General features: G+C 42.3%; 1 protein-coding gene across 1 annotated transcript in view; it reads right to left on the bottom strand.

The window, feature by feature from the left end:
- The window catches only part of LOC310833208 (dynein axonemal heavy chain 11-like), a 217,438-nt gene that overhangs the window by 46,277 nt on the left and 146,776 nt on the right, over positions 1-24,385 (bottom strand). Inside the window, exons 51-57 of the mRNA XM_083715704.1 lie at positions 22,941-23,123; positions 18,369-18,470; positions 6,694-6,828; positions 4,336-4,509; positions 2,402-2,637; positions 1,740-1,862; positions 306-510 (exon numbers count right to left, since the gene is read on the bottom strand). Of these exons, the coding sequence (XP_083571830.1) occupies positions 306-510; positions 1,740-1,862; positions 2,402-2,637; positions 4,336-4,509; positions 6,694-6,828; positions 18,369-18,470; positions 22,941-23,123 (1,158 nt within the window). The remainder of the gene's footprint in view (positions 1-305; positions 511-1,739; positions 1,863-2,401; positions 2,638-4,335; positions 4,510-6,693; positions 6,829-18,368; positions 18,471-22,940; positions 23,124-24,385) is intronic.

Genomic DNA, 24,385 nt, shown 5'->3' with positions numbered 1-24,385 from the left:
AAGGAACAAATACACCAAGATATATTACATGACCTATCATCCGAGACAGTAGGAAACTTTGGCTAACATCTTCAGAACAAGCCAGGTTATTAAGCCAGCTTCAAATCATAGGTTTATATACTGGACTACTCCAGAACTGCTAACCATAGTTTCTTGGTTTCGATGAATCATAAACTATAGCTAACAGAAGACTTCTCTGTTTGTTTGTTTGCTCATTCAAATGAAGGGAGGATCATATCTTGGCTTGTTCGTATCTTGGTCCATTCAAATGACACGCGATCATCTAAATGAGGTGATATACAAACCTTAAAGTGTTCCAGATCAGGTCTTTCCACGTTGACAACATCTGCCAACAGTTGATCTTCTAAACCATCTCGTGTGACAGTAAAGTTGATTAATGTGGTCTGAGCCTGGATTTCTGGTTTATAATGGGGATTGGCAAGTTTGGTGTGCAGGATGAGCCGGAATTTAGGGTGAAATTTACACTCCTTATCTCCTACTCTAATATACCTGCAAAAGGAAAAACCTGCTAGAAAAACGCTCCGATTTTGCAAACAGTAATGAGGGGTAGGCCTTTCACACTGACAACCCTGGGAAACACTGCAAGTTATAGCTGTATTTCTGAGAAAATTAAAAAAAAAAATGCAGGAGAAGAAATGGAAAAATTAAGGCAAGGAAAAACCTGTAGCATTCGCTCCAGTTGAAACCATAAAGATTTTAGCATTCATTCAAATTCAGAATTGCAACCACAATGCAATAGGTCTCAACAGGCCACAGACTCCCACACGGAAATCAAATGCTCCCAGGGCAGCAAGAAATTAAAGATAGCTTTTTTCATTTCAAGTCTGACTTAACAGTAGATCAATAGTCAGCATAAAGAGGGTTCAGCTAGTGTGAAGATGCTATTCAGACAAGATAGACCCAGCAGGCAACCAAACCCACAAACAAGATTTGGACGTAGGTGGGAAATTAAGGCTACAAAGTGAAAAAGGTTGGAAGCATTATCGTCTGGGATTGTGGACAACCAGACTCGGATAAACCTTGTTTCTTGGTTTAGCTGCCCAGTAGAGATATTCACAGCTGCAGTAATTGGAGCTAACTTTTAGGGCTAGGAATATCAATATTATTTATGGCTGCAAATTCTTTCCCAAAATTTAATTTGTGCAATTAAAGTGGATTAAAATGCTCTGTCACCCAAGTACAACAAATCCACTTTAAGAAAGAAAGAAAATTGTTGTGGACAGGAAAGTGAGGAGGAAATGTACTGAAAAGTGTGGAATCAATGAGTGATAAATGAGAAGGTGTATAAACATGCAAATCGGGATGAATGCTCAATAAACAAGGTTGATTGCAGTGGGAACTAAGTGCTACTAACTTTGTTTGGATCCATTCTTTACAGGAGCAGAAGGAAAATTTCTTTCAGTTTTTCTGTTTGCAGTTTTGTCTAATATACATATTTTTGCAAATCAACTTCTCCCCTTAATGCATTTCTGCATGTTCATTCCACTAGGTACATGCACTTATATGAACACTTTAACAATTCATATGCATTTCCTTCCTACATTAGTTTGCTAGAGAACGAAGGCACAAAATCTGGAAGAGTGCGAATTTTAAAGTATGGCTGGGTTTCAATCTGTTCCACAAAGTGCAGATTAGGAAATCTGCCTTTAAACGTAAACTGAATCAAATTTCCATTGCATCCCAAGTTAAATCGCATGCATAAACACACATATCTTCACCTTCCTTTTTTGAGCATGTGCCTCCCAAGCAGAGGGTCAAGCACAGGATCAATGGACTCCTCCAGGTTTTCTATTAAAACAGGGTCTCCAGCAACAATAGCTTCTTCTATCACATCGACATACCTGCAAGAGAGAGAGAGAGAGAGAGAGAGAGAGAGAGAGAGAGAGAGAGATATTTAGGGAGAGAGAGAGAGAGATTTAGGGAGAGCAAAGGGACTAAGGAGTAGATACAGTACAAGGAAGAGCATTAAGAGAGTTAAGGGATTTTCACCAGTTATTTAGATCAAACTCTGGTTCTTGGAGTGTGTGTGCAGTGGTGTAGCGTGGGTTGTCAGCACCCGGGGCAAGGCAAGTAATTTGTGCCCCCTGACCCGTGGATTTGCGCCCCCAAACGCGTGGATTTGCACCCCCTAACCCTAACCCCCAGATGTTGCGCCCGGTGTGGCCAGCCCCCCCTGCACCCCCCACGCTACGCCACGGTGTGTGTGTGTGTGTGTGTGTGTTTATTTGTAGTCAGTTGATATATTTATACATCTGTATCTTTGCAACAAGCATGGATTAAAACAAGCAAAACAAGCTAGGGCATTGCATCACCAGTCATACTATACCAAACCTAATGTTTTTCTTCCTCTTAATAGCAGCAGCTGCCAATGAGCGCTTACCCTTTCTGACTCAAATGGATGACTTTCAAATCCGAGCCATATCTGCTTTTTATCCATTTGATCCCCTGGTGCTGGGGGTCAATCAATAGAGGCCAGCGTTCGCAGTTTGTAAGAATAGTGGCGTTTTGCGTGGACATGGTATCACTAGGCAAGCCTTCATTGTTCCATTTAGCAATTGTTGCATCATCCGTCAGCATGGAGATCGGATCAAGACCTTCAGTCATTGGAATGGGAACCTAAAATAATAAAGGTTAACTTAGAAATGCCTAGTTTCAGTGACTTGTCCCTGTGACAATACATCACACTGCTCATGTCTGTAGCATGGAGAAAGTGAGGGAGGGAAGGGAGGAGCATAGCAGGGTCGCCAAGAGGAAAAAGAACGCTGCGGTTCTTAATTCCCATTGCAGATGCTACAAACATAGATGGGTGCTATTGCAATGTTACATATCAGGAAACAAAACAAAGTAAAGGAGTTCATTCATATTATTGTTTTATCTTTATGTAAACTGCTTTGAGGGTCATTGGGGTTTTTTAACCATCAAGCGGTGTATATATTTTATGAAAATATTTTATAAAGCAAAAAGAATGAAATCAAAGTGTATCATATATTGAACGCCAGTTTGTTCTTTGTATGATATTTATCAAGATCACTCTGCTTATCTATCTATCTATCTATCTATCTATCTATCTATCTATCATCATCTATCTATCATCATCTATCTATCATCTATCATTTTATACCCTGCATTTCCTTCACAGGAAAACCTAAGGTGTGTTGCAGAAGTATACATGCCTGAATGACCAGTGCTTTTTTCTGGGTGTACGCAGGGGTATGCATACCCCTAAACATTTTGTTAATCTAACTCTAGCACAGTGAATCATCAGTTCTGTTGCTACCCCTGATGGCGGACTCATTTCCTGTCACGGTGTTTCCTGAGTCTCAGATGGAAGCGGGCGTTTAATGTGTGAAGTAGGAGTTGGAATCTAGCACGGTGATTGGTCAGTTTCTTTGTTCTTTGCATGCATGTTCTTTGTACTTTTGTCCATGTACTGTATTTATTTCCCCCGATTTGAACTAGAAAATGGTGATTCTCTTGAGTCAAAATGAGAGTACCCCTAAACATTTTAAAGAAAGAAAGCACTATGTATGACGATGCCATTAAAAAGAAAAAAGAAAAACAAAACCCTCTCCCCTATGAACCAATCCTGACCCTGCGTTTGTCATCTGAGGCCCTTCTCTGTGTCTCCCATCCCAGAGACTTTCGGAGGGTGGCAACAAGAGAAAAGGCCTTTTCTGTGCTGGCTCCCCAGTTGTGAATGCTCTCCCCACAGAGGCTCATCTGGTGCCATCATTACATGTCTTTAGGCACAAGACAAAATTGTTCCTCTTTAACCGGCCTAAATAATCTGTGGCCTGTGAAAGTGTGGGGGAGAGGACTGTTCTTATGATGACTTTTTTATTATTAGGCTGTCTCTGCCAGTATGCTTTATAAGTTTTTATCATTGATGTTCTGTAATGTGTTTTTAATGTTGTACATCACCTTGGGATCTTTTGATAAAGTATAGTATATAAATTGGAATAATAATAATAATAATAATAATAATAATAATAATAATAATAATGTCAGACTGTCCCTAAAGGTATCGTGGATTATGCCATTTTGATCTGTGTTAGCAACTGAATTACTACTGAACTATTTCGAATGGGGAGAAAAAATCCAATTCTATTACTACAATTAAGAACAGTGAAATATTTTGCTCATGTAAAATGTTTTCGTGCACTTTTAATATGTACCCCCTCCTTATCTAATGAAGGATTGTAAGAATTTTTTTGATTATTATTTTTTTGCTGGCAACACAGAAGCATAATGTATAGTTTTCAAAAATTATTCCCCCAAAACATTTCAACTAAAGACATCTTTATTGCATACTACCTTTTGGGTTCTCAAGAAGGGCAGCCACAGATTCTGAACTAGCTCATGCCGATACCGCTTGGCAAATGGCCCAGCGTACAAAATGAATGCCGCTGTTAGAAGCACATCTCCACACAGTGTCTTCTCTTGCTCATGATACTGAGCTACGGACTGAGCCCACCTCACATTCTCTGACTGAAATAAAAGGGCCATAGGTTAATTTCTGGCAGCTTAAGGCAACTACAAAGTTGTCTATAACTATAAGGAAGGAACCTTGGGTTTAGGTCCTTGGATATTTTCATTATGAGGCAAACAGGCTGGTTAAAAGCTCAGTGGAATGGAGCAGGGAGTCTCCATCTGTTTTAAAAAGGAGACAGGAGGGCTTCCCAGGGGAGGCCCTTATTAAGATGGAGGCCTAACACAGATGACAATCTAGCATGGTGGTCCCTTGAGCTGGGCTTCATGGATTTAACTTAAACTGAGGAATTTAGCTTTCCTCAAGATGTCCAGGACCTGGGCCACTTAGGGCTTTAAAGGTCAGTGCCGCAACTTTAAACTGGGCATGGAAACAAAGTTGAACTTAACAAAGTGGGCTTCAAAAAAAAAAAAAGACATAATATGCTGGTGCTGCCTTAAATCTGTCAACAGTTGGGCAGCTGCATTCACAACCAGTTGAAGCTTCCAGAGCATCTTTAGGGACTGTACTGTTATACAGTCAAACTTCTTCTTACGTCCCCTTCCACTTGCGTCCATTTCACCCAACGTCCGTGGCAAACCCGGAAGTAACCGGCAGGTTTGCCACCGGTTGCGCAGGAGCGGCGATCGCTGTTTGTGCATGCGTGGAAGCGGCGATCACCATCCGCACATGCGCAGAAGTGCCGATTGCCGCCCGTGCCCAACGCCGCCTCTCCCAGCTACCTGTTTCGACCTCTGGACGGACCTCTGGAATGGATTATGGTTGCAGGTGGTTCCACTGACATAGACTTCGCCCAGACATTAATGGTAGTAAACTGCTCTCCCAGAGCAAATCATATTGTACTGTAGAGTCTAAGATAATTGAGCTTACACCTTCCATCAGACCTTACCACCAGCCATGCTGGCTGCTCGGGGATGACAGCAGTTGGAGTCCAACAACATCTGGAGATTTTCCTCACAGGTTCCTCACTCCTGGTTTAAGCTAAGCCATGTTTGATTGTGTGTTGCTATGTGTAAAGGCCTCGGGTAAATAGCATTGTACAGGGCGCAAAAGCACTGAAATGCCAGCTTTGTTTGTTTATCATTGACCTGGGGAGGGGGAAGCCAGCTAAACATAAACGAAACATGCAGTATGTCACCTTTGGCTTGGACAACTGCATCAGCATGTGATGAATTCTAGGTATGTAGGTATTCCCAGTCCAGCAAAGGATATGCATATGAAAGCAAGCTTCTGTGCACAGATCAATCACTTCATGGATCAGAAACTGAGAGTGAAAATCAGGTGAACGTGCTAATGTTGCATCCAAATGCATATGTGGCATTGCTTTCTGTGGGATGCTCACTGGAGGGCACAGTTTACCTTTTACACTATGGTGCAACCAGATACACACAGATAGATAGTATTTTAAAGCATGTCTAGGCCTAGGTGGGACAGAGGAGTTTTAGGGTGGGATTCAAAAAAAGTTTTACTCACAGTGAATTGAAATTGATGGACCTAACTCTGGCTATGTACATATTACCAGCTTAAAACACAGCTAGGTACTTCTTTTTCTCAATCTGGCTCAAAGCTGTGGGGATGCATCAAAATGCAGTATTTTATAGGAAACTACAGGACAGAAATGGATTTGTGGCTCATGTTGCATGTATGCTGCTTCCCCAATCAGTGGGGGCAGCACACTGGGTGCAGAGTAAACGGGAGTGCGCGCACAGCCTTAGTTGTGTTCATTAATTTAGACTGGTCTACTCTGAGTAAAACTCGAGTCTGAATAGCCAGGTATCATATTCCTTAAATAACTAGGACATATTCTATTGGGTATTTTGCTGCAATCCTAAGAAATATTCAGGTGTGATCTCAGAGCATGTCAGACTTGGAACATCTTCCAAAAAAAAAGTCTGTTAGCACTGCCCAAGAGTTGCTATTCCTACCTTTTTCTAAATGTTCATCGACATGTTAGTTAGTAGGTAATCTTGCAGTTAATATATACGGCAGCGAGGCAAATTGTAAGAAAACGTAAAGGTCAAAAACATGTTTCCTTTATGGGGAAAAATGAATGATAATGACATAATTTTTTTCCAGCTCATCAGGTTCTTTGCTAAGTGCCTCTGTTATTGTCAGATCAGTAGTGTATAACAAAGGCATGCTTTCTGTAGGCTGCTTCATTAGGCTGCCCTGTAGGACCTCACCTCGAGACCTTTCACTAATCTGTTGGCCAGCTCAATAGTCTTATTAGTTCTATTCACTTCTTCCTGGCAGCGGATTTTCTCAGCTGTCGCCCTCTCAAAGGCAGTGGTGAAGGCAGCCAGGTTTGTGTCTAGTTCCTTTAAATAATAATAATAAAAAAACCAGTAAGAAACAAGACTAGACATTGTATGGACAAGCAACAAAAAAAATGTCACCACACAGTCATTTTTTTTTTCTACTGCGGAAAATAGGAACACAGGGAGCAGTCTCACACTGAGTCCTACCATTAAGACCATCTCGCTGAGGATTGCATGGCAGAAACTCTTCAAAGTTTCAGACAGGGGACACCTCCAGCTCTACCTCCATACACCTGGGGCATTTTGCAAGCCAAACAGGTGGCTTGCTGCTGAGCTAAGGAGCTGCTATATTACACAGCCAGGAAAAATACAATTGCTCTTAGAAACATTCAGATGTTCGGTGCACACAACCAGAAAACATTGCAAAAATGCTTCAGTAGGTGTAGCGTTGCTTTCTTTGCCAATATGCCAGCAACCTTTCATGGACAAAGCTTAGTGCAATCCAATTTGCGCTTGTTTTCAAAGCAGGTCTATTCCCCTGCCCCCGTTTACCTTGTTTGAATTGGGTGAAACAGTTGTCTAAGCTGGAAAAAAAGTCACATATCTTGCCAATGGCTCATCAGCAAATCAGTGCTCGCATGTGGCAAACTGCTTCAATGACTGGCTCCCTACCCAATAATTCCAACTGAACTGGTAGAAAAATGACCAACCTATTGTGAAATCAAAGTCCAGCAATGCTTTGCACAGACTATCCTTTACGGTGACATCCTGTCAACAACTGTATTAAGCACAATAAGGCGGTTCAGGTTAGAATTCAGCAACCATTCTCCACTTCAAATTCTGTAGTTAAAACAAAGGGAGCTCAAAGAGAGGTTTTGCTCACTAGGACAAGCACATTGGGCTCCTCTTTGTCCACTTCTTTGTGGAACATTGGCAAACTCCTGACAAACATCCACAGGTATTTAGAAATACAGGAAAACAAACAAACCAAGAGACTGCTTTGAGCATCCTTTGGGAGCAAGCAATATTGCACTGAAGATTTTTTTATAGATGGTAGAGCGTTCCACTATTTTCACAAGTAGTTTGTTTCCCCTTTGATTCACCCATCCAGATAGGAAAACAAAGTAGGAACATACTTGGCAATATTTTTTTTATATATAAACCCTGAAATCGAGCAGAAGTGTGTAACTGAAAGAATTTGACAAAATCAGTGTCTGCCGCCAGTCCTTAGTAGAGATAAGAATAATTAGAAGTGGTGCTTCTATTTCTAGCAATGATATATTCCAGAACAGGTAATCTGGGTATAATTTTATACTTTCCACTCTGTAACTTTGGCCTCATGCAACTGCAAAGTGTAAAAAAAAAAAGAAAAGAAAAGAAAAGAGAAGAGGAAAGAGGAAAAGTTGTAGAAAGCTCTACCAGCTATTGATGAATGGAAGGCAGACTATGAGTTCATCTAAGTAATATATGACCTATGGAATCCTGCCAGGATCTATAGATGCCTCTGGTGGATTGATGAGAAAGAGCTGTTTAGGGACCGGGAATTTGCCTGGGGACAGCATTAACTTACCTAAGCAATTTTCTAAAGATTTCATAGTATGAAATATGGACAAAGAAAATGTATGCAACTCTCGAAGGCTGCTTATCCTCTTCCTCCTTAAGGTTTCTTTGAAATACCTGCTCTACCTGACATCTCCACAAAACGGGGTAAGTTGGGCAGGGTGCACACTTGAGATGGAGGAGAGAACATGCTTTGTGGTTGAAGTCAGAAAGCTGCACATGGCAGAGACTCTGTTTACTCCAAAAGAAGCCAGGGTTACAATCGGGGCGGAGAAAGGGGGTGCGGGGTCCGACCCGGGTGTCACCACTGAGGGGGGTGACAAAATGCCAGGCGGCACTCACCACGGGGCCTGCAGCATGCCCGAGCCACGCATCTCTCCTGGGAGTGACGTTGTGACGTTTGCCCTCCTAGGTGGGTCATAAGGAAAGGGTTAAATGAGTGTGAAGTGATTGGCCAGTGGGAACCCAAGGGGAGGAGTTAGAGTTAGAGTTGGAGTTGTTGGGAAGTCAGTTGGGAGTTGGAGAAGGAAGAGGGAAGATACAAGTCTGTGGGTTGGTCTAGTTTTGATGTGAGAGAGTGAGAGGAACTGTTAGAAGGAGTCAGATAGACATTTGGGATAATCAGTTAGAAGTTATTAGGAAGGTATAGGCCAGTAAAGGGGATGTGGGTGGCGCTGTGGGTTAAACCACAGAGCCTAGGACTTGCTGATCAGAAGGTAGGCGAGGTAGGCGAGGTTGAAGATGTTGGCTGGCCCAAGGACAACCCATAAACTTTGATTCCACAGCTCTACTCTACCAGTCACTCTCATCATTGTGTCATCATAGTGTACCTTCAGGAAAATGGATACACGCTTTGGACAGCCTTAAGCTATTTGAACGGACACTGGTGGTGCTGTGGTCTAACCACAGGTCCTAGGGCTTGCCAATCAGAAGGTCAGCAGTTCAAATCCCTGCGACGGGGTGAGCTCCCGTTGCTCGGTCCCTGCTCCTGCCAACCTAGCAGTTCGAAAGCACGTCAAAGTGCAAGTAAATAAATAGGTACCACTCCGGTGGGAAGCTAAATGGCGTTTCCGTGCGCTGCTCTGGTTCGCCAGAAGCGGCTTAGTCATGCTGGCCACATGACCTGGAAGCTGTACGCCAGCTCCCTCGGCCAATAAATCGAGATGAGCGCCGCAACCCCAGAGTCGGCCATGACTGGACCTAATGGTCAGGGGTCCCTTTACCTTTACCTTAGGCCAGTAAAGAAACTAAGATTAAGAAACTGAGAAGAAAAATTATCTGAAACCATAAACTTGTTAATGCTTATAAAATAAACTTGCTTATTTGATTTAATGTTAACAACTGTCTGGACTCTGTGTGTACCCGAGAGAAATGGGTTGGTGGCAGCGGGGAAGAAATCACAGTGGTGGCACAGGGATCAATAGACCATCAACCGTCCGGCGACCCTGTGTGATCGCCACAGACGTGGTGGCTTGGGCACTCGCAGGCTCCGCGCTGCCCCAAACAGTCTGCCCACCGCCTCCCCCTCAGCTATAGGGCAGCTGAGTGGGAGGAGGCAGGCCTTGGAGGCCCCACGGAGTGGCCTGCCCCGGCTGGCCCTGCCCCATGGGTGGGTGGCTCTGCCCCCACGGGCAGCTGGCCCTGCCCCTGGGTGCAGGGCACGTGCGCCGCCCCAGGCGCCTGATCAGCTTGCTCCACCGCTGGTTACAACACTATAAGGAGCGCATATGTGTCAATGTCACACAGTACCCTTTCCCTCCATACTGAAAATGTGCATACTGCTCCACTGACCCTTGTGTGACTCCTTTACTGACTCATTATGACAAATCCCTTTAATTCCTGCTAAACCCAAAGTCAAAGTTTCCAGCCAACCCTGTTAAAAAGGTAAAGGGACCCCTGACCATTAGGTCCTGTCGTGACCGACTCTGGGGTTGCGGCGCTCATCTTGCTTTACTGGCCGAGGAAGCTGGCATACAGCTTCCGGATCATGTGGCCAGCATGACTAAGCCGCTTCTGGCGAACCAGAGCAGCGCACGGAAACGCCGTTTACCTTCCCGCCGGAGCGGTACCTATTTATCTACTTGCACTTTGACGTGCTTTTGAACTGCTAGGTTGGTAGGAGCAGGGACCGAGCAATGGGAGCTCATCCCGTTGCGGGGATTCGAATCACTGACCTTCTGATAGGCAAGTCCACATCGCCACCAACCTTGTTATGATTCCCAAATGACACCTGCTACATCCATTCCTCTGCTGAGGGACTTGGTGTCATTTGTTCTCCCGACTCACCCAGTTTGGAATGTTCTACAGGAAGTGAGACCACTAGAACAATCTATTGTTTTTCTACCTGGCGAAACCAAATTAGATTTACATAATTTTACATATGCAAATGAATTAAATGTTTGTGTTTTGGGAACTACACCGCTTATTTGAACTACCTACATTTTTGACACTACCTAAGTATTGTAGTAACAAAGGGCTGCAAGCCTCTACTCCGCTTACCTGGGAACAAGCCCTATTGAACTCAATAGGACTTACTTCCGAGTAGATGTGTAAAGGAGTGCACTGTTAGCTTATTGCACCATTCACCCCCTTCCCTTTTCTGGAATTACCAGTAAGACATGCCCCTACCCTTACAGTTTGTGCATATCAATGTGATTAATTTTTTTTAAGTGCCAAAATCTCTCTCTCTCTCTCTCTCTCTCTCTCTCTCTCTCTCTCTCTCTCTCTTAAAGCAGTGCCCTTTTCAAAACAAGGGGAAATTCAGTGTAGTTTCAGTGCCACAGTGATCAAACAGTGTCACATCACTATGGCAATTGGTGCCCAGGCCAGGAATACAGATCAGCTTTAATTGTGCAACGCCTTATTGCTGGTGCATGTCAATCAGAACCTATGAATTGAGAAAAATTTGCTCTGTTCATTCTGTTAAATGATGTATCCAATTAAACCTGTTAGAATTCATGATCTTCAGTCAAGGTTAAATGAAAGTAGTTACTCCTGTCAGCTAGGTGATTAAATGCTGCCTACATCAGGCACATTTATGTGCAAAATTAAAATTTTGGTATAAAGCATGAATCTTTATGCATGCCAGTTAATTATCTTGCAGTTCCTTCCACTTATTAAATGCCCATTGCATTTCTTCTTAATCATTAGCTTCCTTTCAAAACTTGTTTCACACTCTACATTATACCAAATTTCAATGTTTAAATGAAATGCTGTATAAATGAAAACTTCCTCTTTTCAAGGATTTGGCTGTTGCTATGTTACTGAAAGATAACCGTTATTAACAGTTTCCCTCCCCACCCCCCAGTCATTATGCAAAAGATCTGTTTGTGTTGTGCTACAGGGTTCTGAGCCACTGTGATAGGAATCCCTTGTGTTCTTGCTGCGTGCTGGTCATTTCTGCTTTCTTTAAACCTACCTGGGACTTCTCCTGTTCACTAGCCAAGCACTGAGGTAGTGGCACGCAACGCTACAACATAACAATCAGCCTAGCAATAATAAGGGAAAACGCTCCAGACCAACCCCTCCCTGAAAACACAACAGTCAAAAGCCTTAAAATATACCGACACGGTTTTAATTTGCCAGAGGAGGGAAAGGGGGAATGCTCTGTTGTCGTTGCTGTTTTTAAACGCCACAGTCCCTTATGTGCAATGAGGTGGTCTTGAGGATCAGAGATGGCTAACTTGTGAGGTGCTGCTGAACTCCAGCTCCCATCAGCCTCAAGCAGCATGGCCAATGGTCAAGCATGAGGGGAGTTGTAGTCCACCCATCGGGAGGGTACAGCTTTCTCATCTCTGATTTGTAGCGGCACTCCATTTCACGTAAAGGACAGTGTGTGTCGTTTGACAGCTGAGGGAGGCTTGTTCTCTGCAGACCCCTATCTTACTCTGTCCATCAAGATTTGCAACCTTCCCCTGTCGTCACAGAGATCTTTGGGGTTTGTTTCTCAATGAATCTAGTGTTCAGAAATGGGTTAAGGCATGGGTAGGCAAACTAAGGCCCGGGGGCTGGATCCGGCCCAATCGGCTTCTAAATCCGGCCCATGGACGGTCCGAGAATCAGCGTGTTTTTACATGAGTAGAATGTACCGTATTTTTTTGCTCCATAAGTCACACCTGGCCATAAGACGCACCTAGTTTCTAGAGGGGGAATGCAAGAAAAAAAATATTATTTAAAGGGAGCACTGAGCAGAGCCTGTATGCATCCCAGGCTCTGCTTAGCGTTCCCTTTCATGAGCCACGTGGAGCGTGTGTGCGGCGCTTGCAGGCTTTTACCCGAGGAGGGAGAAGGGCATGAATTCGTTCATTCCCCCTCCCCCCAAATATAGTTTGCCCCCCCACAAGGTCTGAGGGACAGTGGACTGGCCCCCCTGTTGAAAAAGTTTGCTGACCCCTGGGTTAAGGTTACTGAGCTTCCAAACAGGTGTAGCACATAATAATATCAAATTATACTGAGGATAGTATGCAAAAATAAATAATTGTCAGCATTTGTAATGCCAGAAAGCAAGCTGATTGTCTCAGATGATGTTTGTTTGTTTGTTTGTTTGTTTGTTTGGGTTATGGTCCAATAATGATTTACTGAGAAATCCCAGTGGTGTGCAGTATTATGTCATTTCAGGAACCATGAGAATTCCTTCTAAGTTGCTCCTTAGGTAATCGGATTCAGCCATTAAACTAGGGGCACTTCCAGGTTCCCTGTATGTTAAACATTCATCTGGATTTGTTTGTGGTAAGGCTAGATGATGTTGCACTGAGCAGTGTTATCCCACAGTAGGGATGGGAGATAAGTTCAATTTGAATCCTATTTAAAGGCAAATTTGCCAAATTAACATTATTCGGAACCATGTGTGAACTGAATCATAGTTATTCCTTCGAAATTTGCAATTCTCCAAATTTTGCATTGCAATTCTCTAGCCAAGTAATGTGTGCAGCAATCACATAATGAATCCAAAAGTTTACTACAAACTGTATGAAGAATATTTCCTTTGCTTCATCCTGAACCTACAGCCAATCAGTCTTATGACCCTGTGTTGTATTGTGTTGACTGAGGGACAATTGTTTCACCCTATTTGTTTTCTTGGCACTATGTGTATCGTAATTTTATAAAACTTGTGATACATTTTCCTTCGCTGTCTTCCCCCAAACCAAAAGAACTTAATCCCTTCAGCTGTTCCTTGCGGAAAAGAAACTTCGTAACACATGATAATTTTGATTGCCCTTTTCTGTACCTCCTCTAGCTTTTTATTATCATTTTTTGAGAGCTACTGTGCAGCGTATTCTAAATGTGACTCCAACAAAGACTGATATAACAACACCATCTTCAATGCCTTTCTTAGTAACTCCTAACGCTGGACACAAAAACAATGTTAAGTCCCACTGATTCCTACGAGAGAATTAAGGACTTGAGTAGGATGCTTAGAAAACAAGTAGACAGCAGCTTCTCCACTGCTGGTGTGTGTTCTCTCTGTAGTGTACCTTATAATTGCCTAATAGTAACAACAGGATTATTGTTTCTTTTCATCTTCAGTATTCGGCCCGGCCAAATTACACAGCGAAGAAATAAAAGGAGTTGCAAGGATAGGACCCAGAAAGGGGTATGACAATACAACCGTGTTGAAACCAATTAGTTCTGGACCTGGCCTGAGTCTGGATGGGGGAAGAGACCCCCACTCCCAAAACCTTGTGTGCTTTCCTTAGCTATTTGGAAGGAAGACAAGGCATATATTAATTAATAAGGCTAAACTACTGCAAAACTGAGAAAGTTTGTTCTACTATTTTGCTTGCAACAGGATCATTCCTTACATATTCACACACTTCTGAATAGAAGATAGACAGATAGATAGAAGATAGACAGATAGATAGATAGATGGATAGATAGATAGATGATAGAACATAGACAGATAGACAAATAGACAGATAGACAGATAGATAGATAGTTGTGCATCGAGCCCCCAAACCCCAACCCATGAAAATAAAGACACCAATGAGACAGAATTTAGTTTAAAGGTTAACGGGCAAATTTAGGCCACAGCTTTATTGAATACACAAGTGTGACTGGTATTGGCTTAGGCATTGGTATCTAATGACTATAACTGGCTCCTGCACACCCAGCAGGGAGCCTGCAAAGGGTAAACTACCAGCAGAGGGAGCTCCAACAACTACTGACTGGTGCTCACCCCTTGGGTTCCCGGGGGTCCTGGCATGGCCCTAGCCCCTCCCCGGGTTTCGGACAAGATCCAGACCACCGGATTCCTTTAATGGAATACCCTATCAAATGGAGGGGCATGTGATGGCTGCACCTCTCCTCCCCACATTACCCTAAAGCAATGCCTAACCGCAAAACCTTACAAAGTTGTGACAATTGCTGAGAGGTAGGCAAAAACCAAGTGGCCACTGCCCATTTGCCACATTGGACAAAATTCCTATCTGGCCCCTGTCCCAAAACAGGCTACCAACCGAAGTCCAAAGCAAGTCCAGACACCATCCTATCAACAGGGAGGGCAGGTGGGTGTTTGGCAGTGTGAAGCATGAGGGGTTCCCCACGTCGTGCTGCCGCTTAAAAACAAAGCCCCAAATCACACCACCAAGCCGATTGGCCAAGAAGCAGTGGCGCAATTATAATACCACTGGCCCAGGTCAGGGCAAAGCCCCGCCTCCAGGCCGGGGGGGGGGGGGAGTCCTGGGGCCGTACACAACATGGACCCGCTGTGTGGAGGATCCAACATAGATAGACAGAAGGTAGATAGATTACACTTCCTTTGAAATACTATTTCTCAAAATTACAACAGAATTCAGATCTGTATCGTCTAATTTTGGATTTACTTTTAAAAGGTTGCATACATCCAGTCTGGGCTTGGCATCTAAGCACCGTGACAGTTTTGACATTAATACACTATCGTCAAAATATATATATTTTTAAGCCTATGTAATGTTGAACACTTCTTCTTAAAATAGTCTTATTACGGCCCCATTTGATGTCACAACATGACGGCACTTACAGATTTTTGAAACACTATAGAAGGGTCGAGAGCAGAAAGCCTAGAAGTCTATAAAATAAAGTGAAAAGTAAAATGTGAAAGAAATAAAAAGGGTCGTTTTCACAATGGATAGAAGGGTAGAGAGTTTTGTGCCCAAGGATCTATATTGAGTTGCTGCTATTTAATTTGTTCATAAATGATCAGGAGTTACTGATATAAGAGCTCTTGGTAAATAAAATAATTTGCTAAAAATGGAACACTGTTTGATTTTGCCTATGTGCAACTGAGACTACTAAGTCATTGTTTGCTTGTAAAAAAACAATCAATTTGAGGCAGAAGAAATCAGAGAATTGCAACCTGGCGATTGCACTCTAGCAGGCAATGTGGCACCCACTCCTTAACTGCAGACCAGACATTATACCTCTCTCTCTTTTGCCAGCTTCTATAAAAGCCGTGACGCAGGTGTTGCTGTGGGTTAAACCACTGAGCCTAGGACTTGCCAATCAGAAGGTCGGCGGTTCGAATCCCCGTGACGGGGTGAGCTCCCGTTGCTCGGTCCCTGCTCCTGCCCGCCTAGCAGTTCGAAAGCATGCCAAATGCAAGTAGATAAATAGGTACCACTCCGGCGGGAAAGTAAACGTGCGCTGTTCTGGCGCCATGACCTGGAAGCTGTACGCCGGCTCCCTTGGCCCATAAAGCAAGATGAGCGCTGCAACCCCAGAGTCGGTCACGACTGGACCTAATGGTCAGGAGTCCCTTTACCTTTACCTATAAAAGCCCTGCTCCTGTTCCTTTAACATCTAAAAAAATATCGCTTGCTATTTTTGCGTGTATCCAGTGGTGCACCAGAAATTTTTTGAAATGTTGGGCGGAGAGTTAGCAACAGGGAGGCAATGATCTGAACAGAGATATGGGAAGCAGGGGCTCTATCTGGAAGAGAATGTGTACCTGTTTGCACAGGTGTGCATTGGTTCGTGTGAAGCTGCCATGAATCATGACTTATGAGACTGTATGTATGGAATGAGATCATGATACATTTGTAGGAGGCGACCCATGTTGCAAGTAAGCAATGGGCTCCAAAAAACACCCAGGCGGCATTGCACACATGGTGGACCCCTTTCAGAAATGATCAAACTGAAAAACAGCAGAAAAAGTGAGTTAAAAGTCCTTGAATTAAATGTAACTACTAAATGTAACTAGCATTCCAGTTGAATGACCAGACCCATTTTTGTTGGTTATTGGACAAATGCAAGAAAATCAATATCTCTGCTGAGAAACCAGAGTTTAGAATTAAGGGGAAAACCCCCTCCAAAACATTCTGAGTTCAAATGTTCATCATTCCCTAGTGTTATTTGAAATTCTTGTTTGGAGTTAAATGGTCAAGTCATAAATAGAATAAATTCTTCACCTACTGGCGGATTTTACAACTTGTTTTTACAACTAGCTTTGAAACTTGGGAAAAGTCACAAAGGTTAACAACAGCTTTATACTTTGTTATTCCTTATCAGTTGAAATAGGCCTGAGAGTCTGTTGGTTTGCTCCATGCTCTACAGTTTCACATTTAATACTATGTCATGATTTAGTAATTCACCAAACATAATATCAAATGAAGAGGAACTGCACACCTGTATATAAACAAATGTAATTTTTAGAACTGCTGAGTTTAAAATCAGTATTACTGAAGTCACACATCAAACAAACTATGCACATTGATTGCAAACACCATTTGTTTGCTGAATTACTGGGCACATTGACTTGAATTCCCTTTGAGTTTACTTGGATTCCTTTTCATGTAATAATGCTTAAATGTAAAGGTAAAGGACCCCTGACAGTTAAGTCCAGTCGTGAACGACTATGGGGTTGCGGTGGTCATATCGCTTTATTGGCCAAGGGAGATGGCGTTTGTCCGCAGACAATTTTCTGGGTCATGTGGCCAGCATGACTAAGCCGCTTCTGGCGAATCCAGAGCAGCATACAGAAACACCCTTTACCTTCCTGCCGGAACAGTACCTATTTATCTACTTGGACATTGACGTGCTTTCAAACTGCTAGGTTGGCAGGAGCTGGGACTGAGCAATGGGAGCTCACCCCGTCGCGGCGATTCGAACCGCTGACCTTCCAATCGGCAAGCCCTAGGCTCAGGGCTACACTAATGATTCCTGTGTTAAAGCAAACTTTTGCCATTTAAATTCATCTTCTTTGTTCATTTAACAGCACAATCCTAAGCATATTTAGACACTGCATATGGTTTGCTGGCAACAGTTTTCAAATATTATTTATTGCATTTTTCTTGAAAAAAGATAAATCCAGCTGAAATCAGAATGTCGACAATACAGGGTGGCATTTTTATGTCAATGTTTTGTGGATGCTGCAAAATCAAACAAACTTGTGTACCTTAGAAGCACAATAAACACCCATCTGGAAACACCTTTACTCCTAGGTAAGTAGTGGAAGGAAACTAGAATACATTTATTTGCTGCTGCATAGCACCTCTATCAGGTGGATCAAGAAGGTGTAGTCTCCCCCAAATTAAGAGGGAGAAATTCTTTTTCCTTTTATGATGGATACTTCTTGCAACTGAAAGCTTAAGCCAGCCTAAATAGAGTGTTCCCTGAATTGCACCTGAAAGCTAAATGGAAACTTCGCCATTTATATCAAGGAACACATTTATCTGAGAAATAGGCTAGGCTACAGCCAAAAATGACTGCCACCTCACTGTGTCCCTCCCCCACTTTGTAGCCAGCAAAGCTAAACTAATATTGAATGCATGTCACTCAAATATCAAAGAGAAAACCCACCTACAGATCCTTTTTTTAAAAAGCTCCTAATCAGTGGGTAAATAGGCAATTGGGGTCATAGGAGACAATAACAATAATACTTTGTTCTATTATTTCGGACGAGTACATCAAGCCAAACAAAACACAACAAATTATTTTCCAGGCTAGAAACCCTTTCATTGCCTCCAAGAACAATAATGGAATTTTAAATTTTGACATATAAGGAATGGTGCCCTATGTTTGATATGTAGGAGATAGGAAGATAAACTGAAGACAATAACACTTACATTGAGCTTCTTCCTTATTGACTCAAGTTTTTCCGCTGCAACAACCAAGTCTGCATTGGCCTGTGCCAGAGCTTGCCGTTTTTGGTCTACTTCGCAGTAAACCTAAAAGGTTAGAGCAGGATACATGTTTAAACTGTGCACTGCACACCACAGAAATTTACCACAGAAAGTGGTAAGTTGATAGAGGCCTGAATTCAGATAGCAGTCCGAAAAGCTCAAAAAGGGTTAGAATCATAGAATCATTTGAAAAACAGTTTGAAAGTGGACACTGTCTAATGAGGACTCAGTTCAGTGATTGTAAGCTTGGAGCTTGAAGTTCATTGATCTTCAACTGGCCAGTTTCTCAATACAGTGGTACCTCAGTTTACGAACTTAATCCGTTCCTGAAGTCCGTTCTTAAACTGAATCCGTTCTTAAACTGAGGCGTGCTTTCCCTGATGAGGCCTTCCGCTGCCGGTGCCCTTCCTCTGTTCGGATTCTGTTTGTAGACCAAGGTAAAGTTCGCTAACCGGGACACTACCGGTTTTGCGGAGTTCATAAACCGAATAGTCCGTAAACAGGACTGTTTGTAAACCGAGATACCACTGTACCCATTATTTTGTCACAGCCTGACCTGAGATGTGTCCCCAAACAGCAGCAATTTAGAAAAAGAGAGTGTTCACAGTTAATTACATCACAACAACGATACATTTACTTAGGGTTTTGGTGGGAAATGAGTTATGTTAGGTGAGGAGTCAGGGTTAGTGGGTACATGCTTACTTTCCCCTCTGTTCCATTTTATGTAATTTTCTCCATTACCTTTTCTTGCAGGATCCCTGTGCTGATCATTGCTTGTTATGAAACAGTATACACACATATAACAGTCCATGAGGGTTCGACATTAAAATGGAACTTATTAGCAGGGAAAGTACATTATGTCATATGAACATCCATTATAAGATGGGATCAAACCACCAGCAGAACTGATCTTTCACACTTGTTTTATGGGGTCAACTGATCAACGTTAAACATATAATAATTAAGGGAAAAAATGTTCATATAATCAGTATGAACACGCCTGACGTTTGTACAAACGCTACTGGCTATAACATACAGAAAAAGAAATTGCCAACTTTTAAAACACACACACACACACACACACACACACACACGTAAAAGTACCACACTTACATATATCTTTTGGACATGTCCACGCAAAAGGAAAGCAGATTGATAAAGGATAGAAGAAATGTTAAATATGCATCATGACAAACAGTGAAAAATTAAGTATTGCAACCTACATTAATTACATCCTAGTAAGATGAATAGGCTGTTCATCATTAATGAGAACATACACCTTTGTCTAAGTTTTATATCTACCTGTGATAAATGTGCTAATGGCGATAAAATACATCATAGTAGCATTTGAATTAACAGCTCACTAATAGATTGACATATGAGTACGAATAAAGTGTTTAATCATAAACATGGCACCACACCTAACAGGAAGCCCTCCTCTGTGCATATATCAAAGAAACAGAACCCAGTGTAAACATTACAACCTTGTTTTAGTTAGTACATACTAAAACAACGTTATGTCATTGTTTGTAACCACGTTGTGCTAAGAATTATAGTTAGAGCCATACAAATTGTAGTGTGGTTTATGGACCTTTTAATTAAAACAGTGATGACAATTTTTGAATGGGAAGGGTGTATGTTGGCTCTGTGCAAAATACACATTGACTCCTACTCAAGTGACAGCAGTCAGATAGTCAAACGCTCCTTCTGTGGAGCTTGATCCACAGTGAGCATAAATTTAAACAGTTTGAAGGGGAGTTGATAGACAACTGCTGAGTGAAAGAGTGCAGATTTCACATCCAGAAAGGTAAAGTTCCATTCCTAAGACGTGGAGGGTAATATCATTTCTACAATACCACTAGGAAATGCCCGTACAAAATAAAATACAAATTTAATGTTACCAGGCACATATTAGGGCCCTCCAAACGAAACCTTCTATGTGCATTCAGAATACTTTGTGCTCTTGACATTGGTTGTATCTGTTCTCACATTCCAGTCAATTTGCACCTTCAAAATTTTCTGGATAGTCACATGGCGCCTTTAGCAATCCATACATAGTCAGGAGCCTTTTGCTGGAAAACTATAGCTTTTCATGCCACAAATGTTTCAATTTTTTGGATACTGTTTTTGTTGCACTATAGGACTATGGTGCCCTGCCAGTGTGCCAAATTAACTTTGTTTTGTTGTGACATATTTCCTGGATACTGGCGTTCTTGTAGTTGGAAACAGGCAAAGGTTTGGCACAGCTGTCATGGCCTTAAAAACACTTTAAAAGCATCGCTACCAGAGAGGAATGGCAAACTAAGCTGTTGGACTATGCCAAAATGGCAAAACTGACTGGAAGGCTCAGGAACCAAGAAGACCAAAACTTCAATAAAGAATGGGAAAAATTTATAATTTATCTTCTAGGAGACCACTGTAAGCAGATGAAAACGTTAGCAGGATTTTAACAACACTTGTAATGTAGCGGATATCATGGACCATATATGGAAAAATACAAAATATGGATTATGAAATAATATGCAGTCAAGAGGGTTTACGATAGGATCCATGGAGGGTAAGGTAAGGTGGGAAGCCCAGAGATTTGGAGAAATCTCAAAATATGGATATGTATTTTGGATTGTTATAAACTAATATTTGTAAAACCAAATAAACCAAAATAAAAGTGTAACATTGGGGTCATGGTTTCATAGAGTAAATATTAGATGAAATTAGTGTACTCTGCTTTTTTTAGATTAGTTTTTATTTAATTTTTTTTAATGTGTTACAAAACAAACAAACAAACAAACAAATGGGGAAAGTACACCTATCATCTTCACTTTAAAACCATAGTTTCTTTTTCACAGTTTGTTTACATTTACTGAGAGACACTTTCGTCACAGACATCTTGTGATTGCCGGGAAGAGAGGGGAAAGAGGGAGGGAGGGAGGAAGATGTGGTGTATTATTCTTTCATTCTGTTGCATAGCATTAGTGTAGGGCAGGCATGGCCAAACTTGGCCCTCCAGCTGTTTTGGGACTACAATTCCCATCACCCCTGACCACTGGTCCTGTGAGCTAGGGATGATGGGAGTTGTAGTCCCAAAACAGCTGGAGGGCCAAGTTTGGCCATGCCTGGTGTAGGGATTTTTGGGTAGGTCCTTTCTTTATATATTTATTAAAATAATACTTAAAGCAGCTTAAATGAAAAATAAAATAAAATATGAAAATACCCAAACAGCACATTCAGTATAATAATAACAAGGTCAACAATAATATGTTCCAGATGTTCCTCCTCTTGCTGTCTCCAGAAGAACAGAATTCCTGGGGCTGTGATTCACATCCCCCAAAGGCTCACCCCAAAATGTTCCTTTCCCTTTGGTAGCCACCTGAAAGCAGCCACTCTCCTTCAGACCTGTTTTATGGGAGTGTGTTTTGGACACCAATGACAGCAGTCTGAGATGATAGCTCTAATTGCTGGCTGGCTAGCTCAAGCTTAAGTGAGAAGCCTGAGAGACTTCCTGGCAACGAAATACTTTTATTTGTTTTGTTATTACATTTGCCACAAGAATGAGCAAAACATTTAGCCGGCCAAATTTCTAGTAGCTCTGGAACATTTAAAGATGAGCCAGCCTTTTCTGTCTTTAGGTCTTTTTAAAAAACATAATAATCATCTTCCTAATACCTAAAACCAGGGCTGTTTTCCAGATGGAACTGACTGGAACCCCAGTTCCAGCCCCTCTATGGTGGGTGCCATTGCTATTCTAAGAGAAGAAGGTGTGCTTCGGCACCTCTTTTCCTAGAAAAATAGCACTGCTTAAAATGTCATACATTTACTTCACGTCAAGATCCACATAACTGTTAAACACAAATAGCTTAAAAGGTAAAGGGACCCCTGACCATTAGGTCCAGTCATGACTGACTCTGGGGTTGTGGCGCTCATCTCGCTTTATTGGCCGAGGGAGCCGGAGTACAGCTTCTAGGTCATGTGGCCAGCATGACTAAGCCGCTTCTGGTGAACCAGAGCAGCAGTTTACCTTCCCTCCGGAGTGGTACCTATTCATCTACTTGCACTTTGACGTGCTTTCGAACTGCTAGGTTGGCAGGAGCAGAGACCGAGCAACGGGAGCTCACCCCGTCGCGGGGATTTGAACTGCTGACCTTCTGATTGGCAAGCCCTAGGACCTGTGGTTAGACCACAGCACCACCAGTGTCCCTTCAAATAGCTTAAGGCTGTCCAAAGTGTGTATCCATTTTCCTGAAGGTACACTATGATGACACAATGATGAGAGTGACTGGTAGAGTAGAGCTGTGGAATCAAAGTTTATGGATTGTCCTTGGGCCAGCCAACATCTTCAACCTCGCCTACCTCACACAGTTCTTGTGAGGACAAAACAGGTGGAGGCAGAGCTTTGTACACTACCTTGAACTCTTTGGAGGTAAAGTAGGGTTAGAACTGTAATAAATAAATATGAGTACGATTTCTTAAGCAATTAGAAAATAACGTAGAGCTAAGGTAAATATTATTAATTCCTACCTCGTGGAATTTAATGATATTAATAACCCATGCACAAAGACCAGCAGCTGCTGAAGATTTTGTCCGTACAAACTCTGGGCTGAACTCTGGATCACTCAGATAATCTTCTTTTACAGCTTTAACAGTGGCTTCAGGGATATGTTCTTTATCAAAATTGATGAGACTTTGGAGGAATTCATCTACCTAAAGAGCAAAGAGAAGGAGGCCACCCCAAATCATGGATTCTTAGTGTTGGAAGGGACCCTAAGGTTCATCTAGTCCAACCCTCTGCAATGCAGGAATCTCAACTAAAGCATCCATGACAGATGGCCATCTGCTTAAAAACCTCCAAGGAAGGAGAGTCCACAACTTCTCTGCCGAACAGCTCTTACTGTCAGAAAGTTTTTCTGAATGTTTAAGTCAGAATCTCCTTTCTTGTAAACTTGAAGCCATTGCCTCGAGTCTTACCCTCCAGAGCAGGAGAAAACACACAGTTAACTAAATTGTGTGAAGCTAGTATGACCCCCTGACAAAATATCTGATCAAAGTTTATTCTTTAATGTTGTGAAAGTTTTTTAAGAGACCTTTTGGCCATGTTTTTGCTAGAATTCCTGCTCCATGGTTGCAGTCATGTGATTGTTGTCTTTCAGATGATGGTATATGTTTTGACTCCACAGAGTGGGAAGTGACGGAGGCAGGATGTTTGTGTTACTGTGTTCCATGAATTGGGACTATTGTCCTTTGTTCATTTACTTTGTTGTATTATTTTATTGTTATTAGCCGCCCTGAGCTTCGGCTGGGGAGGGCGGGATATAAATAAAATTTATTATTATTGTTGTTGTTGTTATTATTATTATTATATTATTATTTGCTGTCTGATGCTAGAGAGAGAGGGAGCCATGTTGCAGTGCTCCGTGTGTGTTTATATGTAAATAAAGTAGATTAGCCAAAATGCTGAGTTGCTGAGGTCTGTTACACAAGTTGCGAAGACACTGCAGATCCCTAAGTGTGCCGATGTCTGTTGGCATTGGTCGCTGTGATGTTCGGGCAGAAGAAAGTTTTGAAGCTCCCGAACGATCGACCAGGAGGGAGGGAACATGCCTGTCTCTTCCAGGGCATGTGTCTCTTCCAAGGTCCTACTCGAGAGTAGGGTGAGCTGCTGACAGTTTTGGGATAATCAGTACCTTCAAAGTACAGTGGTACCTTGGTTTAAGAACAGCTTAGTTTATGAACAACTTGAATTAAGAATGCTGCAAACCCGGAAGGAGGTATTTTGGTTTGTGAACTTTGCCTTGGAAGAAGAACATGTTTCACTTCCTGTTGAGTGTGTTCCATTTGTAAATTGCGTCCCACACTGCTATAGGAAAGCATGCCTTGGTTTATGAATGCTTTGGTTTAAGAACGGACTTCTGGAGCAGATTTAAGTTCATAAACCAAGGTACCATTGTAAAGTCAAAGAAACTAAT

Source organism: Podarcis gaigeae, assembly GCF_964106915.1.
Source record: "Podarcis gaigeae genome assembly, chromosome: 1".
NCBI lineage: Eukaryota > Metazoa > Chordata > Lepidosauria > Squamata > Lacertidae > Podarcis > Podarcis gaigeae.
This window is presented reverse-complemented; position numbering and strand designations above follow the sequence as displayed.